Below are 21,575 nucleotides of genomic sequence, written 5' to 3' on the forward strand. Positions count from 1 at the left end.
GATACCGTGCCAAGAGCGGAGCGATGGATTAACAATATCGATATTGCAAGCTCGGGGGCAATCGCTTCCCTCTTACGCTTCCCCCGCCGCGAAGACCCATTCCAGAATTGAGCGTAGCCATAGCGAGATAATCGGCTGGAAGACGTTGTCCTTCAACTAGATTTTACAGGAAGCACGCGGTATTAACCGCATTTTACAAAAAGGTTCCCCGGAAATTACTAGTCGGTTGACTCGGAAAATCCAAATCCTCTTTCGAATCTTGGATGTGTTCAAGGATGTCTTCATATTCCTAAAGGGATCCTGGGATTTCCCGAACTTCTCGATCTGGAAAATTTTTATGTACATGTCTAAATATGTAGAAAACTACTAGACTTTTTCACTTTTACAGAAACACGCAAAAACTTCCATATTTTCGACGTTTTTCAAACTTTATAATTCTCAAAACTATAAAAATAATTTTTAACAGAATTCTACATCTGGAACATTTTACCTGATATATTCTTGATTGATTATTTGGATTCTTTTAATCTTTGACTATTTATCATTTTCTTTTAATATTACTTTTTGAAGCTGCTTACATTCAAATTTCCGATACCGAATTTTTACAGCTTGAAAAATGTGAATTTTGTATATCTTCGGTCTTTTGATACTTTCAACTCTTTATTGAACTTGTAAATTAAAATTTTAAGTAAAATAAAGTTTTAATTCTTCTAATTTATAAATTCATAAATTTTTGGAATTTTTGCGCAGTAGATTTTCCTGCGCAATCTTCACTTTCATATGTGAGATAACGGCACAACGTGAAGGACTACATGCAGGACGCAATGCATGCGAAAGCATCTCGGCAGCTTCGGATATTCGGCAGTTTAAGGATCGTCGAACGACGATCCTGCGGTTTCCTCGATGCACGCGCATCGAATTGCAAATTTCGCGAACCGGACGAGAAATTCCGCGGAGTCGCAAAGTCGAGAATATCGGCACCGTTATGCGTTGCTGGCGAACTTTGTACGATGGAGATCGAATTATTTGAGTGAAATTCGTCCAATCCAAGCTCAACCAATTCGATCTATTATTTTTCGATAACGCAATCAAGAGACACGGTACTGTTTCACGTCAGGTCACGCATGGCGACAGCGGCACGTGGATCGTATATCAATACGTCCAGTTGCAAGTGCCTGAGATTATCGAAACATCATCGAATCGCGGAGAGGACTCAATCGATCAATCGAATTCTTAATAAACTCAACTTTGATAGTTTGGACCTCAATTATATTGGGGAAAATGCTTTTACATATTATTGTTTTATGTGCAGCGTAAACAAAGTATTACAGTGTAAATATTATTGTTTTATGTGCAGTATAAACAAAGTATTACGGTGTAAATGTTAAAAATTTCTATTTAAAAAATAAATGATCATTTTTGCGGTCTTTGACATTATATCAAAGTAAATATCTTCTTTTTTTCAACAAAATTTTTATCTATTCGACTAAACATTTATTTTATGCACAACAAAATATCCTTTCAAACGTTTATTTTTATCCAACAAAATATTTACTTGAAACAACATAACGATAGATAAAAAATATCTTTATTTATAGGAACAAACAATTTATTAAATCTAATATTAAACTTGATATTAACTTAACAAAATATCTTGTATCTTTATTAATTACATTATAATTGATGAATCACAAGTCACTATAGGCAATCGCAATGTGATTAATTCTACTCATAATTTTTCATGTTATTATGCGGAGAGAACAGTTTTGAAAAAAGTATCTACAAATTTTACTAGATATTGATCTGAAAAAAACTTTATCGAGCCAGCAAAACATTTATATTCAAATAGGATGTTCAAATTTATTATTAAAGTATCAAAAAGTTTTACAGTATTATTATCTTAAGCATCTTACTTTTGTTGCATTATTTCAACAAAATTATTTTCAGATCTATATCTGGCCAAATTTTTAAATTCTTTAACAAAACCGTTCTTTCCGTTTACTTTTTCTAAAAATTAAAATAACGCTATTGTAGGCAAATTTTGTCTGCAACATAATTTTCTATAATATTTTTTCGATTCAAAAAAATATTATTTTATAAAACAATATTTTAATAATATATATTTTTTATTTTAATATTAAAACCTTAATATATAAAAGATATATATATATATATATATATATATATATATAGATTTACAAGGGATTAGGAGTAAACATATATCATATTTTTCGCAAAGTTTTATATAGAGCTTTAGAATTTTCATTTAATGATTAAGATAAAATCATCCAAAATCATTTGATTGAAACGAAAATTGCGAAATTGCCAAGTTTATCTCGTATTCGTCAAAAAAGATGACAAGATTTAATCCATAAAAAGTGTCGTTTCCCTTCGTGCTCTTTCATCGTAACTACTTCGTTCGTCAAGAGAAGATCTCCGAGACGTGGATTAAGCTGTAACACATCAATCTTCAGTTTACTAGAAATTAATGAGAGGATTACGCGATATTTCAATTAGGACCTCCAAGGCTTTCCTCTGCCGCGCAACTGAGACTTTTTACATCTCAGTGCAGATGACAGTTAACAAATGCTTGCAATTATATAAATATAAACGTGCCCGCGTCGTCTTCTTCCTCCTCCTTCGCGGATGACAGATCGATCATAGTGACAGCAGCGGTAAGGAATGATAAATTGCACCGTCACGTTGTCTCGGGAATCCCCGAACGATCTCGATGACGTGAAGACCTCGGGACCAGAGAAGCGGAGGAAGAAGACGGCAATTATGCGGCCGTGAAGACTAATGTTATTATAAAGTAGAGCCGTGACGAGACGAAGGCAAGTCGTCAGGGAAACCCGATTCCGATGGGTCGAAATAGAAGGACGTGAATTAACTTGAGAATCGCCACATCGACGACGACGACGACGACGAAGACGACAACGGCGACGATGACGGCGACGGCGACAATAACGGAGGAAAGAAAAACGTCGCTGCGTTAAATCAAGAGTCGAAGGGAGCGAGATGCAGCATTCGCATCGTTTATCACGTCTCGTCTCGTCTCGTCTCGTCTCGTCTGCTAGTTCTACTTTCGTCATCTGGCGTTAAACGATCAGGCTGGAACCAACATCGCGTCGTACATCATCCTATTTTTATATGCCGGGCACGATATTGTTTAGCATACGTCTTACAATATGACGCGAGTCACGTTCCTTACGCTTTGCAAACTCAAACTTTGTAACTTCCGAGATCCCGCTTCGTTAATCGATGAAGAAAAAGAATCTTTTTTTTTTTTCCTTTCCTTTTTAGAGAATTACCAAAAGAAAGAAAAAAACACGTCGAAAGGATGTGTAGAGGCTGTAAAGAATGGCAAATAACTCGAAGTTTTTTTTTCAACTCGATCGTTTTAACTCCTCCTTTTTTTTTTCTTCAGGACGTGCTATTAAGGTCTTACGACCTTAGTCTTAATGCCTGATGGCAGCCTTTATGCAGCCTCCTTTTTTTCGCTGGCAACCTCTAAGCAGGACGACCCGGGTTATGCAAGGATTAGGCACCCTCTCCTGTATCGCCGTCGCGAGATAAAAAACGGGTCAGAGTGCTTTTACCGTGGTGGATTAACGAATGGGTCCGCCATTGTCGTTCTGCTGACTGCCGGTGATTCTACTCGAGTTTACCAATACGCTTTATGCGGTGCGATCTGTAAATCGCACCGCATTAATTCCGCAAGATTATCTGCTTCTCTTTGAGTTTCTATCTGATCTTATTCAATTCACAATTCAACACTGCCTCATGATGTTCGTTCCATCTCAAACTAAATTTTCTTTTCATTATCCTGTGTTAGTTGATACAGAGTTTCAAATAGTCGGGCTTTTAACTTCAAAACATATAAAGTATTGAGGATCTTAAATGTCAAAGTTTCAGAGATTCAAATCAGATAATTCAAAACGAAAATTCAAAACTATACAAGTGAAAATTGAAACCTTTGTAAATCTTGAATTTTATTATAAAAAAAAAGGTTAAATATTTAAAGAAGCGGAAAATTATTACTTTAGAGAGAACTCAAATTTTAATAAAATTTCAAAGAAGTTATTAAGATAGAAAACTTTGTACAAAGATTCATATATGCAATTTTCTTTTGTCAAAAATTTTTCTTCCTTAATACTGATTCGCGCCATCTTTTACTATATACATCTACGTTGCATATATTTCTCCATTTATCCGATTACGAAGCGTTTCTCTTAACTTCATAAAGTTGTTGTTCAGTCACCGTCGCTGTTACTTGGCATGGTTCCTAAGTCAAAAGAAAAGAAGTATAATTTAGGAGTGAGTGCTTTACGGCCCGGAGAAGAGATTTCCCGGGGAAGCCCGCGGAAAATTTCTGCGGGCAATTCAACTGACGTTCGCCTTTGCGCTCGCGATGAAAGTCGCGAAGGGATTAAGCTTCCGTAATCGAGCTTTTTTTGTGACGATAAGTTTTACACCAGCTAAATCCGGCGAAAAAGCCGACTCTTAAGTTTCCGTTCGCGGTGCATCTCTCTCTCTCTCTCTCTCTCTCTCTCTCTCTCTCTCTCTCTCTCTCTCTCTCTCTCTCTCTCTCTCTCTCTCTCTCTCTCTCTCTCCCCTCTCTCTCTCTCTCCCCCTCTCCCTCTCCCTCTCTCTCTCTCTCTTCAAAACCGCGAACAGATTTTCCTCTCGGCGAACCGAAAGTGCACCATCGGGAGGTGTCGCAAAATAAACGATACTTCAAGCGTGAAACAGTAGTAGAATTAACGGCGAAGTGGTACATATATTTTGTACAAAAGCAGATTTTTATGATAAAAGACAACCATTTTTATAATACTTTTAAACGAACTATATTTTACAATAACAAAATTCAAGTATCTATATAAATCTCAAAATCTCAAAATTGTCTAAAAATTATTATTATGTTTTGTAAACATAAAAAAAATGTATCTAAGATTCTTTTTGTCTATTTTTTATCGTATTTTTATCAATATTACATAGAAATTATTTATATAATACGATAGGCTTTTTGTTGTTATTGATTATTATATAATATTGATGAATGTATGCTGATAGATGTATGTCATAAATATTCCTCCACTTCATTTTATATATATTCTTTATTATATATTCATGTTAATCACATACGTCATTATGAGGCTTAAAGGTTTCATACGAAACTGTTCAGTTTAACTCACACAATTTTTTGGCATTTAATTACATTTTTTATTATTATATATTATTTTCTTATTTTATTATTAAATTATATCATGCGTAATTACAACTATCTTATACTACTATCTTATACTTAACTATATTTTTTTCTATTTTTATTTTAAATTTGATGAGTTGTTAAAATTCTAAATGTTTTTACATCTTATTTTCTTTTTTATTTTCTTCCTTTTTACTCTATTTGCTTTCAATTCGTTTGATATATATATCCTATAAGATTTATGCCAGGATAAACAGATCAATTATCATTTCTTGTTCTTACCTGAAATCCACCCGGTATATTCGCAAATCTCCTAAAATCGTGCAATCACTGTCTCGTCGTTCACACAAATTGTAACAAATATCGCATCGCACAACGAATCCAAATGAAATTTTCCGTAAATGAGATTTTACGTCGGACGAAATTTCATCCTCCGCACTAGCGTGATCGTCCCGAGAGCGCGAATAATTATTTTTCACCCTCGAGGGCAGTTTGCCGGCATCCCCTAGCCGGACGAGCTTTGATGTCAAAGGACTATCCCTCACATGATACAGTCTACTCTCCAATGAGGATTAATTTTATATATTTAATTTCTTCTTTTTGGGATTTTAAAGTATTTTGAAAATCCTAATTTGTGAAACTTGATATTCGCGAAAGTCTAGATGAAAAGCAATAATTCACTACAAAGAAATTACAAGAAAGAAACTACAAGAAAGCTTTGAAAAATTAAATTGAAAATTTAAATATCGAGATTTGTTGGAAACAATTACGTAAGTTTTTGCGAGAGATTTTTATGTTCAAAGGTTTATTCTTGCCTTCTAATTTTAAATTTGCCACATCTAGGGTTTTCAAAACTTCAGATCTTTAAACTCAGAGAGAAAAGTCTTTCCTTTAACTTTATAATCTCAAACACTTGATTTTTCGTGTAATCCGGATTTGAAATCAAATACGCGATGTCCTCAAATACATTGAGCTTTCCTGATTTTTGACTTTCAAAATTACGCAGTTTTTATATCTCGAACTTTTAGATAGACCGACCTGGTTTTATCACAATTTCCAGAGAAAGTTCTCGTAAGTGCCCCGTCGGTTTTGGAACTTTTAGATTTCCGATTTGTGCACTTTCGCTGGCGGAATCTTTGATCTGCCATTTCGGACGGAGCTTTATTTTGTCGATTAATACGTGAGGCTGAGCTGCGAAAAGCTTGAATAATTATTTCCCATTTTAAAGAAATGCTTGATTTTTTTTCCCCTATATTTAGATATTTTTTGTTTTCCTTTGCCGACGCTCTTTTCCTTTGATATCGAGGAAACGTCTTCCTCATCGCGGATTAATTTTTCAAGCGAGCCGGAACGCCGCGGGTTTCACTCCCGTCAAGTCTCCCGTGTTATTCTTCCTTGTCAGAACCTCTTCACAAAAAGGCGCCTTGTATCAAGCGAGGAGGCCGAACGATGATCGCTTTATAATCTGCACAAGGCAAGAGTGTATTCTTGTGACGTGATCGCCGGAAGCAACCGCAAAGAAAGGAAAATTTTGTCCGCCACTTCCTGCTGATTGAAAATTATGAGAGAAACGTTAAATGGTCTAAGAAAATCGTTTGTCGTTTTTTGTACGGATTTGTCATTTTCACGACTCGGGAATTAATTCCGATAATTAAGTTGACAATGAGATAAGAAACTCATCGACTTGGGATTTCCGGGATTGAAAAAAAAAAAAAAATCGAATAACTCTTTAAGATTTTTGTTGAAGAACAATCTAGCCTGAAGAGTTAGTTTACACAATTCATGTTTATCGAAACATTTCGCGTGTATATTGAGCGAGGAGCAATTTTCAATTGGAGTTGATTTTTATTTCCAAAGGCGGAGCGCACGTGCGTCGAACGAATACTCCGACACTGTGGCTAAAGGCAACCTAAATCCAAAATAACCGACTATAAATAACCGTTCATGTAGTAAATTGGCATACGCTTGTTCGAGAGATCAAAACACGCGGCGAATTGAAGATCCCGGCGTCAATAAATGCATGTTTTATTGGCGGATTTGTAAAAAAAAGCGTGAGTTATAATTTTGGCACGTTAAAGTTCAAGTTCAAGTTGCCGCCCATTTTTTCAACTTCTCTTTCATTATAATTTTATAATTTTTTTTTAACTTCATTGTTCTTCCATTACTGTTGTTCTTTTATTTGTAAAAAGTTTTTAAATCTCTTAAACACTTAAAAAATTACTCTTATCTTTATTGTCTGAATTTTTGTTCTTGAGATTTTTAAGTAATCGCAATTTTTACAATTGAAGATTTACAAAAAATTAAATTCTTAGAATTATTATTATATCAATAACACGTATCGATTAGGTCTTTTTTCGATTATGATTTTTTTACAAATTGTCATCTTTTAAAAGCCTTTGAATAAGCCGACCGACGAAAAAGAGCGGTTTAAAATTTAAGCATGATGTCCGGTCACGTTCGTACCCTCCCCCCCCCCTTTTTCTCGCGATGCACCGGATATGCTGGATACATTTCCGGGTTTCATTTCCGAGTTCGAGAGTTCACACATCGTTCACGTGTTACGCGTCCTATATTTCCTGTATTTCGCTGTCAAGGACGGTGGATTCCGCCATCGAAACTCGCGACGTCCTGGAACGCGGTCGCCTCGACGCTTTGAGATCTCTCATCCTTTTTTTTTTTTTTCGACGCGCAAAAAAACAGCAAAGCGGTTTTTGCTAATTTCACAGGGTGTGACTACACAAACGACACGCGTCGCTCGCACGCTCACTTGCTCGCAAAACGCAAGCGTGCGTTCGTACACGCACGAATAGATCATGCCGCCGTAATAGTAACCTACCTATCCTGAATAATAAGGGAGGGTCCACATCCCGGCATTCGATGAATGTTTTGTTCGTAAGCCCGCGATATTACATGATGTTAGCACGCGCGCCCGAAGGGAGGATCACGAATGTTATCTCTCTCTCTCTCTCTGTCTCTTTTGCAAAAAGCCAGCTACGTGAAATACTGATAAAGGCAAAATTAAATAAAAACGTGACAATAACATTTGATATGATTATGATATGATGTATGTGTACATCGCAACATTAAAGCTTTTACGTAACGTTGAGTGTGAGGAATGTTATTCCAGCAATATTTTCTTGAAAAATGTATAACATTCAATTTAAAAAAAAAAATATATATATATATATATATTTTCAATAGAATTAAAAATTTGAATGTTAGATGATCATTAAAAATGTTATGAAATTTTTAGCAAAGGATTATCTTAGAAATTTCTTTAGGAAAAAAATAAGATATTGATGAAAATCCTTTGTACGGAGGAGTATGAGATTTTCCATTAGAAAAGAGAGAGATAGACAAAAGAGGGAAATATTATATATAATCGCTGTCGGTCACCTCCAATATAATTGACATCGAGACGAATATATGAATGCGTCTGAATGCATCTAAGTCAAGACAACATCGGGAGGAGCTCGATGAAACGCGAAACAAAGAGGAGTCGCGAATCCGCCAAAGAGAATACGGGGTGCGGTTCGGCACAGCTCCCCGTATTGTTCTGATCGATCGATGAGTCTTTACGGGGATGATTACCCGCTTAAAGTTTCATAGAGAGTCCATTCTCGCTGCTGCGAAAACATCTCAAGTTCAGCTCGAAAGAACAGGAGACGCGACTTCATGAAGAGACGGGGATTCTTTATTTCCATCATTCTGTACTAAAAGTAAAATTTCATATCGTTCCTATTTCGTATCGCTTCTTTGTTGTATTGTTCCGTGATAGAACTCTTGTCCTCCGTGTTTTTTTTTCTTTTTTTTTTTTTTTTTACTTTTCCAACGGCTAAATCTATAATTGGAAATTCTTTTTTCCATTATATTTCCTAAAAACTGGAATTGCAGAAACTAATATTTTGTTATTAGCTTTTCATGTGGAATATTTATTTGAAAAGTTTATCGTTTTTAATTATGATATAGGCGCCATTGGATTCTGAACAAATCGATATTCATTTCAATTTGTAATATCACTTGTAATATCAGCGTGCTTTAACAGTTTTTTTTTCTCTTTGGCTTTAGAATCCGTTATTTTCTAAAAATTTTTTCGAAAACTTTTTCATTATCAAAACACTCATCGCGTCGTTTAAGAAAAAGAAAAACGTCGTAAAAAAAAAACTTTTTCCAAAGACGTATTAATCTCTCAGACGATTTTTTTACACGTTTTAAACTGCTCTAACAAAACTTCTAAATCTCTTGGACTCTTTTTATATATATATATATTTTTTTCTATCTTTTATAACGATACACAGTGTACTCTCGGTATAGACAAATGCAAAATAAAGGAAAATCAGATAAAAAGTAAATAATAGAAAAAAGCCAGTCTAAAGATATCCCGTGTAAAGATATTCTCTTCCTCTACTCCCTTCCTCGCAGAGCGAAGAGACGTATAAATCCGATATTATTCTAGGCGCCATCAGGAGAGCTGTATAATCAGTTTTCGAATGAGAAAGGCGCCGGAGCGGACTCGCGGCGGGAAAATCGGCCGCCGTTAGGTGCAATCGCATTAATTCATAGATCACGGCATCGTATAATCCTCTCGCCAACCCTTTCTCATCCGCTCAATATATCGATACGAGCCTTTGGAGAAGCGGCTCGTAAATTTATTACGGCGCGAATCCCGGTATATATCCGCATCCGTGAACGTCGCGAGCGCGATGGTTCTCATCTTTAAGAGATACCGATAATCGATAATTGGACCATCCTGCCGAAATCCATTTTACGGTAAATTCGATCGCTTGAGACAGACAAGATTCCTAAATATCACCGTTATAATTGATAGAGCATCGTTTGCGCTATATGTGATGCGTTTAAAGGACGATGGGCCAGTCTTGGTCCCCGGAACAGGAAGTAAAGACAGTGTGTCTTTTTGTAATTTTTGAGCTGCTGAATTTGATTCTAATCTTTACACATTTTTCTATGTGTCGGAAAAACAATATTAAAATCAACGTATGAAACTATTACGTATCTAATATCTGTAAACTATTATAGTTGAGCTTTACAAACGTATTAATTCGTGTATTCGTGCTGATGAAATATAATCGTACTCTCATCTCTAATATTTATGTTAATAGTTTGATAAAAAAGAATAAAAAAATTATTAATATCAAAAAACAGAGGCATTGTCGATGGAAACTATTTTAAATCTTGTCTACATTATCTGAGAGCATTGTCCGCATTGTCTACCTGAGAGCACAAAATACTTTATATCTTCTTAATAAAAGAACCTCAGAAGTATCTTCCATAGTGCATGCATTCTTGTGGCTAGGTTATTGAATGTTGTTCTCACATTGCCATGAGAATTTGATATTTTGGTTATGCTTTTTATCTAAAATTCATTTAAACAACATCTATCAGAAATCTTCTCAGAATAATATTGTTGATAATAAAAGTAATTCTGAACAAGAATAATTTATTTTTTTCTCAACATTTTGTTTTTTTTTTCTTTTTTACATATCTATTCTTTTTTGTATAACATATAGATTTTGATTTATAAAAATATTTTATCATTATAGTTATTTTACTACAATAGTATTTATAATAATTTACTACTGGAAACTATAACGATTTACGCAAAAAATATTTTTAAGCGTTAAGATCCGTTTAGGCTAGGATTTCTTCTTCACTTATTAATTTGTGTTGTTCACATATCGGTCGATTTTCACTTAATATTGTTTATTTCATTATAATTGTTTATTTTCATTAACAAATCATTCTCATAATAATTTCTTATATGTTTAATAGCTTCATAGCTGATTTTAATATTTTCCCGACGAATTAAAATTTTTTAAAGTCAGAATCAGGTTCAGCAACTCAAAAACTATAAAAAAACATCATTTTTAAAAGGGAAAGCTAAAATCAATCCGTTTTACCCATCGTCCTTTTCCTAAAAGTTGTTTACAGATTTTTTTAAAATGTGTAAAACAAACAACTAATGCGAATTATTCTTTATTCTGATTTTTCTCTTTCTGAGAATAAAAATCGGAGAGACATCTGTTATAAATTCTTTTTATAAATGTATAATTCTTTCTGAAATATTTGAGATTGAATAATGACAATGCGAGCAAATATTTTTCGAGCAATAATCCGTGAATATTTGTCGAATAACTTCCGAAATTTCCCCCGGAAGGAAGCTTTTCCTCGTAATTATTTTAGCTAGGTTTACCTGGAACATACTACCCAGGTACCGGACGGAAGGCTCGAGAACAATGATGGGCCAACCACGCGCACAAATTTCACAGCTTGTTACATGGTTACACGCCATATAATCTTACGATAGTAATTTCGTGTATCCGCGAGAACGTCGTAACACTAGTCAAGTCAGCTCGTAAGACAGACGAAAATAAATTCGCTCTTACCCTAATCCCTTAATCCTTTATATGCCATCCAGAAATTTTGCCTATGAAACGTGTAAACATCGCGGGAATATCTAAAAAAAAAAAAAAATCGACTCGAAGAAAAGTCCGACAATACGAAATTTGCACGCGTAGTTATATTTGATGAAACATTTACATTTTTGCATTAAATTCTTTAGATTCTTTTTCCCTTGCTGTTATGTAGCGTACTAAATCCTCTCCCTCATAATGAGAATCGCCCTTTTGATTCAAATATGATTAAGTAAGTGACTCATAATAAAATCATTCAAGTTTAAATAGGTTTTGCGAGGATATTGTTTCTGAGATTCGTAAAGGAAATTTCGTGAAGAGCAACCGACGTTCAGGCTGACTCCCTTCGTTTCTTGCAAGATCTTAAGCTTGTAAGCTCCCTTTCCAGGTTACATGGCGGAAAGAGGCTTTGCCCAGCCAGCGAGCTTGTTGTCGTCATTCTTCCGGAAAGCAACTCGTTATTGCGATCCACAATTCACCGAAAATTTCGTAAACCAACACCAAATAAACTATGTATATGCATGCAAGAAGCATCTTTCCAAAGCTATCCTTCGAAGAGTTTCCTCGGACTAGAGTTTCCTCGGTTCACAAAAACAAACTGATGTGAAAATGAGTTACCGATGTACTTTTTTAATTACAAAAATTTTGTAATTAATTAATTTTTTTGTAATTTATTTGCCGCTGTTTATTTTTCGGTCAATTTCGCATGGCTCTCGCTTCAAGCGAATTTTAATCAAGTCTCAGTTAGAAGATATTTCATGGAGGAAAATGAACTTTGAGTTGGTCAAAGAATTAGGTAGATAAAAGGAGCGACGAACACCCTATAAACTTTAAACTCGGGCAAATATCTCGAGCAAGTTTGAAGTCGCTCGGTATTGCGTATGGCGGTATTGCGTATGACGAGATTGAATGGCGTAGGCAGACAAAAGGGGTTTAGTCGACGATGCACAACGGAAATTACGCTACGTAACTCTTGCTACGTGCAAGGTTGCTGTAAATAACATGTTGCCAATATTAACGAAACTAAAAGAGACGGTGAACATCACGATATCTCGGCGGGATATACCAGGAATTAGCCTTCTTAAATTTTGAAGTGTCAACGGAAGTAAATTTAAAATGATAAAATCGCTAGATTTATAGCGCTTGATGTACTGGGCGTGCATTTTATGCCGGAATTTTAACACGATCTTAATCCTATAACCGACATGATGTGGAAAAATGTCGACATGGTTGGTAGCGAAAGGTTCAAGAGTACTTTGACTTTCTCTTAGATCTTCTCTCAAGCAATTTCTTACGTCATGTTTTTCTTTCATTATTTATCTGAAACATTTAGAAAAAAAAATAATGTTAAAATTATATTATTATTTGTTCAGTTTCTGTACAAGCAAAAATTTCAAGTCGCCAAGTATGAGAAATCTCTTAAGGAAAAAGGAGTTAAACACTTAATAGTAATTAATTATTATAATATCTATAAATATATATATATGTTATGAAAAAATGTTTGAAATATCTTGAAATTGCTTAATATCTTTACTCAACATTTTATTGTACCAGATATGTGTTTTATGCTAGAAACGTATCCTGGCCAAAAGAATGAGTGTAACTCGAAATATATAGGAATTTATAATGGTAGATATACATAGCAATCTATGCACATTTACAGCAATATATTTGATTGCAATATTTCGAGTTTTTTTCTAGGATACAGGGGAAAATACTTTTTTTAAAGTGCTCTTTTTACGCTAGCATTTTTTACGAGCGTTAAAAATGTTAGCGCCTTCATTGCTTGAGTCGTAAATCGAACGCCATTGTTAAAAAGCTCCGTGCTTGACTTTTACGATGCGACAACAAGCAACTTTGCAAAGATGTATGCATATTTCATTATTTTGCGTCTAGGGGATGGGCAATTAACGATAAAGTCAGAGTTCGATATGGTTAACTGTTGAAGCTCGATAATTAATTCAACGATACTCTCAACTATCTATAATTTATAATCAGAATACAAAAACAATTATTTATCTCAATTTTTTTCTAGTTGACAGAAATGGCTATAATTTTTATACATACGTTGTATTATATTAATTTATTACACAAACATAATTAATATATTTCTACCTTAAAAAAGTAAGAAATAAAATTTTGCATTATCGACAGTTATTAAGTATAAGATATTTATTTATGTATATTAATTATAGAAAAATAAAATATATATATAATTGTACAAAGAAAATAATTACGTGTAAAACAAAATATATTTATGTTTCAACTCTAATAAATAATAATATTACATAATTGTCATATTATATGATAATTTTAGTAAATTACAATTTTACAGACATAGAAAAATGCCTTATGTTTCAGGCCTCGTTTTTCTCGACAGCACTGAAAACCCTGATCTCTGTGTCTACTGTGATACTGCTTGGCCTCATATTTGCTTACCATGCCTTAGAAGTTCAGGTACGTATAATATGTTTCTCGTGGTATAATGAGTGAATATTTGAATAAAATGGAGGAAGCGTCGAATGCTGAATCATTTAAATTCAAACGGGACACAAGATCACTTCGTTCCAACCGTTGTACCGGAGATATAAAAGTTGTTATTCACTCACTCGCGCATGATTGCCCTACACATTCTCGATAAAACTGATCTTCTGAAAAAACTGAAAAATAGCCAATTATATTCTGTCTTTTCAAACGCATAGTCTTTTCCTATGGAACGTTTGTTGATAGATACTTATTATTATCATCGTCATTAGAAGCTTTATATTAACTATATAGCTAATATTAACGAATTATATCGTTTTATATATATATATATATATATATATATATATTTATAAATATATGAATATAGATTATCAGCGGTTTCAAATAACTATAAATAACTTAGAAATAAAATAAATTTCTGGAATTGGGGGGCGCAATTCGTGGGGGCGAATCACTTTTTGCGTTTCAAGGAGGCCGAGCGTGACATCGCGCTCCAATGATCACGGGATTTAATGGCCGACTATTGTGCCGTTCGGTCGAAATCGTGGGTAAATCGACGCGACGTCCAGCTGATCGAAACGCCATCGTGAAAAAGCGCGATGAAACGCGATTTCGCCGGTGTGGGAGTGTTAATAAAGCCGCTAATAAAAGGCCAATTACGTCGTGCGCGATCGCGCAAATTTTATCTATCAGACACACAACGCGTCGTCGTCGTCGACCATTGATTATTTATACGTTCCGAGATCTCCGCTTAAATATTTCGTTCCAATCCGAATCAAAATTATCTACTTTTGAGCTCAATTAAAATTTTTGCATCTCTATGACGCTTTGTTTGAACATCAGATCGACCTTTTTTTGATTATATAATTTGCAGCTCTTATTTAAAATTGCAAAATTCTATTAAAGATAATAGTAACGCGGTAACTCTTTTAAATTTTAAAATAGAATAAATTATTTATTTATACCAATAATGTAAGATGCAAATTAGAATAATATAAATTTTAGTATAAATTAAATCTGCCGCAATTCTTTAGATTCCGTATATAAATATTTTAAAATTAGGGTCAAAAATAAGAGTGTAATTTGAATACGAGACAAACTGAATGAGCGATGACATATTTGTGAAGCGAATAAATATATAATTCTATCCTGTCGGCTTTAGATCAATAAGTAAAATGTCGCGCAAACTTGAGCGACTTGAAAATTCGCAATGGAATACTCGCCAAGAAAATCGCAGCTTATTTCGGAATATTTATTGCGTCCACTCTGCTTTGTAACGGGAAATCTTTATTGCATAAATTGCAGATAAATCTTCACTATCCTTTTTCAAATAGGAATTTCAGTTTGTTACATTAAAGTGCAACACACAGAAAACAAAATGTAACATTTTATTTCTCTATAATTTTTTAAGATTATAAATATATTATTCTAATAAATATATGATATCACATAATTTGGAGATATAAACTAGAAGATTTAGAAAAAAAATTCTCGCCTCGATTATATCGAATTAAGAAATTCAACGATTTCACGACGTGATAACGATATTAAAAAAAAAATGACAGGGTTTGGTGCAACGGAGAACCGGTTCATTACAATATCCGGCAGAAAGAAAGTGTCTCTCGGTTAAGTTCTCGACTCGCTTCCGGCCTAGTCGGAACTCGTCTTAATGAGATTCCAATGGCCGACAGCGAAGTGAGCTTTGCAAAGCCGCGCAAAGCTCAAACTGACTCGAACGTTTAAGCGTCAACTCAAATATTGACCGTCTTTCAAATCTCTACGTCGGAGACTCGCGTTATGCACCGGGTGTCCGCAAAGAAGTAGGTATGATGTGACTTAGATATCCGATTTCTCAAGCAGATCCGGACAGACGGATTCGCAACGTATAAATGTCGGGTTGACGTTAACGCGAGCGTATAACACCAGAGAAGCTTGAATCTTGCGGAATTACGAGTAATTCCAAGGAGATGTTCCGAAGATTTTCAGCGCAATCCCATTTTTATCTCTTCTTGTGATTTATAAAGTTTTGTTTAGTGTATGAAGTCTTTTGATAAGACCCAACTTGTATTCGAGAAAGAAATTTATGTTAATTATTTTATACGAATGTACAGATACAAATTGTATTTTGAAAATTGTCTTCAATTTAGTTGATTGAGTAATCTTCTGTTATTTGCTATAATAAATGCAGATCTATTTTTTTTTCTTTATATATCATATGAGAGTTTTTTCTTATTAACATTTTTAGGTAAATAAAGAAGTAGATTTTTATGTATTGTCATGTAAATAATTTATGTCTTGACAAGATCTCATTAATATTTCGTCAATTTTATTTCACGGAAAACGGATTAATCTTAAACTTGGTAAATTAGCCAAGATCTATCGCGAATATTTCTGGGAAATAGGAACCGATTACGACATAAGAAAAAAGGCTAAGCCGACATTCCCGCATATGTCCTGAAACGGATAATTTCAACTCAATGTGTCGGAAAAACGTTCTCGTCAAGCATCATGGTCGCCTCGCGATGCAATTTCGTCGCGATATATTGTGGCGCCGATATTGCCGCATCCTTGCGATTCGAGAAAAACCAATACGGTTTTCGAGATCGACGTTTCTGCGCTTCCGCTTTTCTTTCCTCCCCATGAAAAGGAAATTGTTTGGAAAGTTCGAGTCCAATAAAACTCAGTGCACGGATATATGCGTAATTCGTTGGACGTTGGAGTAAGCCTGTCTTTAAGTTAAAAAAAGTTTTACACATACAAGTTTTACCCCACAAGTCCTAAACTAACTTAACTTAACTTAACTTAAATATTTGAAGAAAAACTCATAAGTGTGATCTTTTTTTTTTTAAAAAAATTTCAAAGAGAAGCTTTGTTATTTGGTAACACGTATTTTGCGATCAAATTCGTCAAATTAATATCGCAAACCTATAAAATAATAATAAATTGCATATTTGTTATTTCTATTAAGTTAAGTTGATTTTACCATATAAATGTAACTTAACTTCACAGAGCATCATTTATAATCGCTTAAAATCAGATAGCTATTATAATTGAAGCTATTAGGAAATGTTCCTAACGATGATCAGCCCGGTTACATCAAGCTGGCTCACGCAATCTTGCGGCAACAACGGCTGGCTTGGAGCCTAATAGCTTGCTGACCTTTCGGCACCTGTTGATTGTCATTCATCAACGATTTGCATGCGCAGATTTGCCGGGATTCATCTGGCACTGCAAAACGAAGGGGGTTTCCCTCGGGAGACATCGGGTTCCAATCGATGTCATCCGTACGTCAGGTTTCTGATCGTCTTCTCCGGTTTATCTCTTTCCCGCTCCTTATAGCTATAATAAATTCAGATCCTCGCAGCACAGTTGCCATTCTTGAATTGATGACATTAAATTTCTAACATTATACACACACACACACACACATATATATATATATTTTTATGGACAATATATATACTTTCATATTTCAAATAATTTTTATTGATTTTCTCACTTTGTCACTTCGTATTTAGTTAAGTCGTTAATAATGCTTCTCAATTCCCAACGTCAATCCTTTAAAGTAGAAATACGAGAATAGAAATCGATGATAAATCGATGATATTAAGATATTAGTGACACAAGAAAGAAAAATTGCAAAAATCATCGTCATAAGTTTCGTAAGGAGCATTATATTCGATCTCGAAATCCGATATTAGTATTCTATATTCTTACCAACGAAAATTCTGTAATATTATCTAGTCCCTTGTTTTGATGCTCAATTTTTTATAGGATGTCCATGATACCGTGTCCTCTCAGATAACGAAGGTTAGAAAGTACGACACCATTAGGGAATCATGGATCCATAAATCATCGATGTTAAGCCGACCCTACTGTTAGTAGCCCTTTAAATACACGCCGCGATAATTCGGACTTTTGCTGTTGTCAGCCGTCTTTGTATCGTTTTTCTCGATGGATCTCTTTTTTCTTTTCCTGTTTTGCGCGACAATCTTCGTGTCTTCCGGATTATTCCACCAGATAAATGGACTCCCACTATATTATACTAATCTATTCAGGACACCGGCGGGTTGCGTCTTTCGCGCCAGCTGAGAGATACGAGCTGCAAAGTATCTGCGATGTATCACAGGTGAGATGTAGATCTCCGCGTATTTTGTGACGAATGTATCCCGTGACCCGCCGAAGATTCTGGAGATCCTCAGAGTGGAACAACTCCATTGTCGAAGCGACGAAGTTTTAAAATCGCATGGTTCGACCGGACGTTTAGAAACGGAGAAACTTAAAGGATGATTTACGGTATTGCAAGTCTCAATAACCCTCCTGCCCCTTCTCCCCATAGATTTCCGATAACAGAAATCCGCGATAATTTACAAATAATTAGCAAAGTTCAGTTCGAAGTTCGAAGCAAAATTATTGACTTGTGATAAAGTACTAAATCTCTCTTTCCTTTTCTGTATGATGTGAAAATTTTTGCGCGTGAAAATTTTTTCTAATTGAACGAAAAATAAACGCAATGAGAAATGAAAGATTTGCACACGGAAAGAACACTTTTGCTGGCAAATCTAAAAATTTGGCTAGACACAGATCTGAAAACTGATTTTGTTGAGCTTTCAAAATTATTATTATATACAATGTTCAAATTGACTGTTAGAAGATCAAACATTTTTACAGTATTATCATCATATTTAAGCGTTTCTACAAAATAATTTTGATGGGGGGGACAACAAAATTATTTTCAGATCTGTATCTGGTCAAATTTTTAGATTTGCCGGCAAAGGTGTTCTTTCCGTGCACAGTCGATGACCCGCGAGATCAAAAATCCATCGTGGCACGATATGATACAAATCACGATATGATACAAATCACGTGTCTCGAATAATAACCGTGCTTGGGATGTGTAAAGTCCTTTAAACGCAATCCGTTTAGATCTGACAAGATCGTTACCAAGTTAAGGATGATTTGTTACGCCGGAATGGCGTGTGTACGATTACAACGATCTGGTCTCCCACACGGAATAGACGGCGATAAACAATGAGAATACGTGGCGTGGCGTTTTAATCAAGTCAGAGGGGCTGGAAGGGGTTGGAATTCATATTAATCGGGCGAGGGCTCAAAGAGCGACTATTCCTCTGGAAATTTCCGGAATACGTGGATTCATTTGTCTCAATTGGCAATCTCGCGCGATCGATACCAGTCGACATTATCTAAAAATCGCTTTTGAATATGCGTATGGTAATGCCGAAGAGATGAACGGTGATTAATTTATTCGTTTATTTGTTCACTCGAATACTGCGCGAGATGGACGGGTTTAATATATATTTTTCAATAATGCTCAGCTTCGACGAGTACGAATGATAATATATTTCAATCAACTCTCAATCGCGCTACATATTAATCCCGTGAGATGTATCGATAAAAGTTTATTGGAATATTCGATAAAGGGGAGCCAAAGGGCTTAAGAATGTCAGAATTTAAATATCCAAGATTTTCAAGAAAGCTGCAAAAAGTATGTTAAATAACCAAGATATCGAATATTTCTTATCAGATAATTCTGAGACATTATTCAAATATATTCGAATGCAATATTATTTTCAGAATAATATTCAAATTATATTTATATAAACCATATATATAGCCTATTAAATATAAATGTAAGTTTAAATATAAGTTTAAATATCTCTAATGCCCGTTTTCTCCAACGTGGTTCAAAATTTGAACCGAGTTTAAATTTCGATCAATGACATTTTGCGTTCCACCAAGTTTTTTTGTACATACAAGTTCAAGTCAGTTAAACGACGTTTATTCTGATTACGCTCATTTTTGGCCGGTTAACAAGTTTGAATGGCGTTTAAACAGAAGACAACGCAAAACGTACGCAAAACGTGCGTATATCAGTATATTGAAGGTATATTCAGTACATTATTTTATTAAACAACCTATTTATATTCATCGTTGAATGAATAATTAAAAGCTAGTAGTACAGTAAATAAATGATGCAACATTTATGACAAATTAATTTATTATTTATTTATGACAAATAAATAAAACTTCCTTTTGATCATCGCAAAACGAGTAAAAATTTTATTTGATAATTATATATAAGACTATGAGTACAACAGTAGTTTATAATAAATATAAGTAATTCTGATTTTATCTTTGGTTATTCAAAAATATACTTATGGATAATAGGAAAATTAAAATAAACACATTTTTTTGAAAATAAATAAAAATAACTGTAAATAAAAGTATGTAAATAAAAGTAAATTTTGCTTTAATTTACGAAAATAATAAAAATTTAAAAACTTTTATTTACAAAAAAGATATAATATATATATATATATATATATATATATATATATATATATATATATTTATAAAACATCTTTAATCTTCGCTGTTCTTTTTCTAAAATAAAAGTTTTTAACTCTAATTCTTTCCGTAATATTTCGACTTGCAACTTTTCTTTTTGCAATTGCATTTTTAAAATTTCAATTTCAAGTTCGTGTTTTTCTTTTCCATTATTCATCATTATATTTATTAATTCTATTTTATTATCCACTAACAAATTAACCAACATTTTTTTTTTATACTCTTTCGAGTTTCGTCATGAAGTTGAAGATTATTTGGGGTTTTTTTTTGTTTGATCATATCGATACTTTTATCGTTAAATTTTTTATCCTTTCTGTTATGCTCATTATGCACCAATCACATTACTTGATATAAATTTAATTGGAGTTAGCAGACATTGGATATAATTCAGTTGGTCGGAATCAAGATAAAGTTGAAGGAAAATAAATCAAGTTGATCGAAGATTAAACTGCGTTCTAAAAAATTGAACGCAATTTACAGGAATTGAATCATCAGTTTGGAGGAAATGGGTATAAGAGAATCATATCTCTGTGTGTATTTAAGAGCTTTAGACAAAAGAACTTTTCATCAACGATCATTCGGCAGACATGTTTTGATCACGAGACACTCATTGTTACCTGTATTAATTAATTTTTTTAATCTGCGACAGTTGTTCATGATCGATAACTGCGCGGACGACTGGCGAATCGCGATGACCTGGCAGCGGATCGCGCAGATCTCGGTGGAACTGACGATCTGCGCGATCCATCCGATCCCGGGCGAGTACTATTTCCTGTGGACGACCAAGCTGGCAAACAAGAATGGCGATATCGGCTCCAAGTGGGTGCCGTACGACGTCACCCTCTCGCTGCCGATGTTCCTCAGGCTCTACCTCATCTGCCGGGTGATGTTGCTGCACTCGAAGCTCTTCACAGACGCGTCGTCGCGAAGCATAGGGGCCTTGAATCGCATCAACTTCAACACCAGGTTCGTTCTCAAGACCCTGATGACCATCTGTCCGGGAACGGTGTTGCTGGTCTTCATGGTCTCCCTGTGGATCATCGCCTCGTGGACACTACGACAGTGCGAAAGGTAAGAGA

General features: G+C 34.5%; 1 protein-coding gene across 4 annotated transcripts in view; it reads left to right on the plus strand.

Annotated features, from left to right (window-relative positions):
- SK (small conductance calcium-activated potassium channel) overlaps positions 1-21,575 on the plus strand; it is a 142,818-nt gene that overhangs the window by 101,475 nt on the left and 19,768 nt on the right. For all 4 annotated transcript variants that reach the window (XM_089073563.1, XM_089073562.1, XM_089073564.1 and 1 more), the window contains 2 exons: positions 14,002-14,097; positions 21,146-21,567. In XM_089073563.1, coding sequence (XP_088929689.1) covers positions 14,002-14,097; positions 21,146-21,567 — 518 coding nt within the window. The remainder of the gene's footprint in view (positions 1-14,001; positions 14,098-21,145; positions 21,568-21,575) is intronic.

Source organism: Pogonomyrmex barbatus, unplaced genomic scaffold (assembly GCF_055798465.1).
Source record: "Pogonomyrmex barbatus isolate J1 unplaced genomic scaffold, ASM5579846v1 scaffold15, whole genome shotgun sequence".
In the NCBI taxonomy this organism is placed as follows: Eukaryota; Metazoa; Arthropoda; class Insecta; order Hymenoptera; family Formicidae; genus Pogonomyrmex; species Pogonomyrmex barbatus.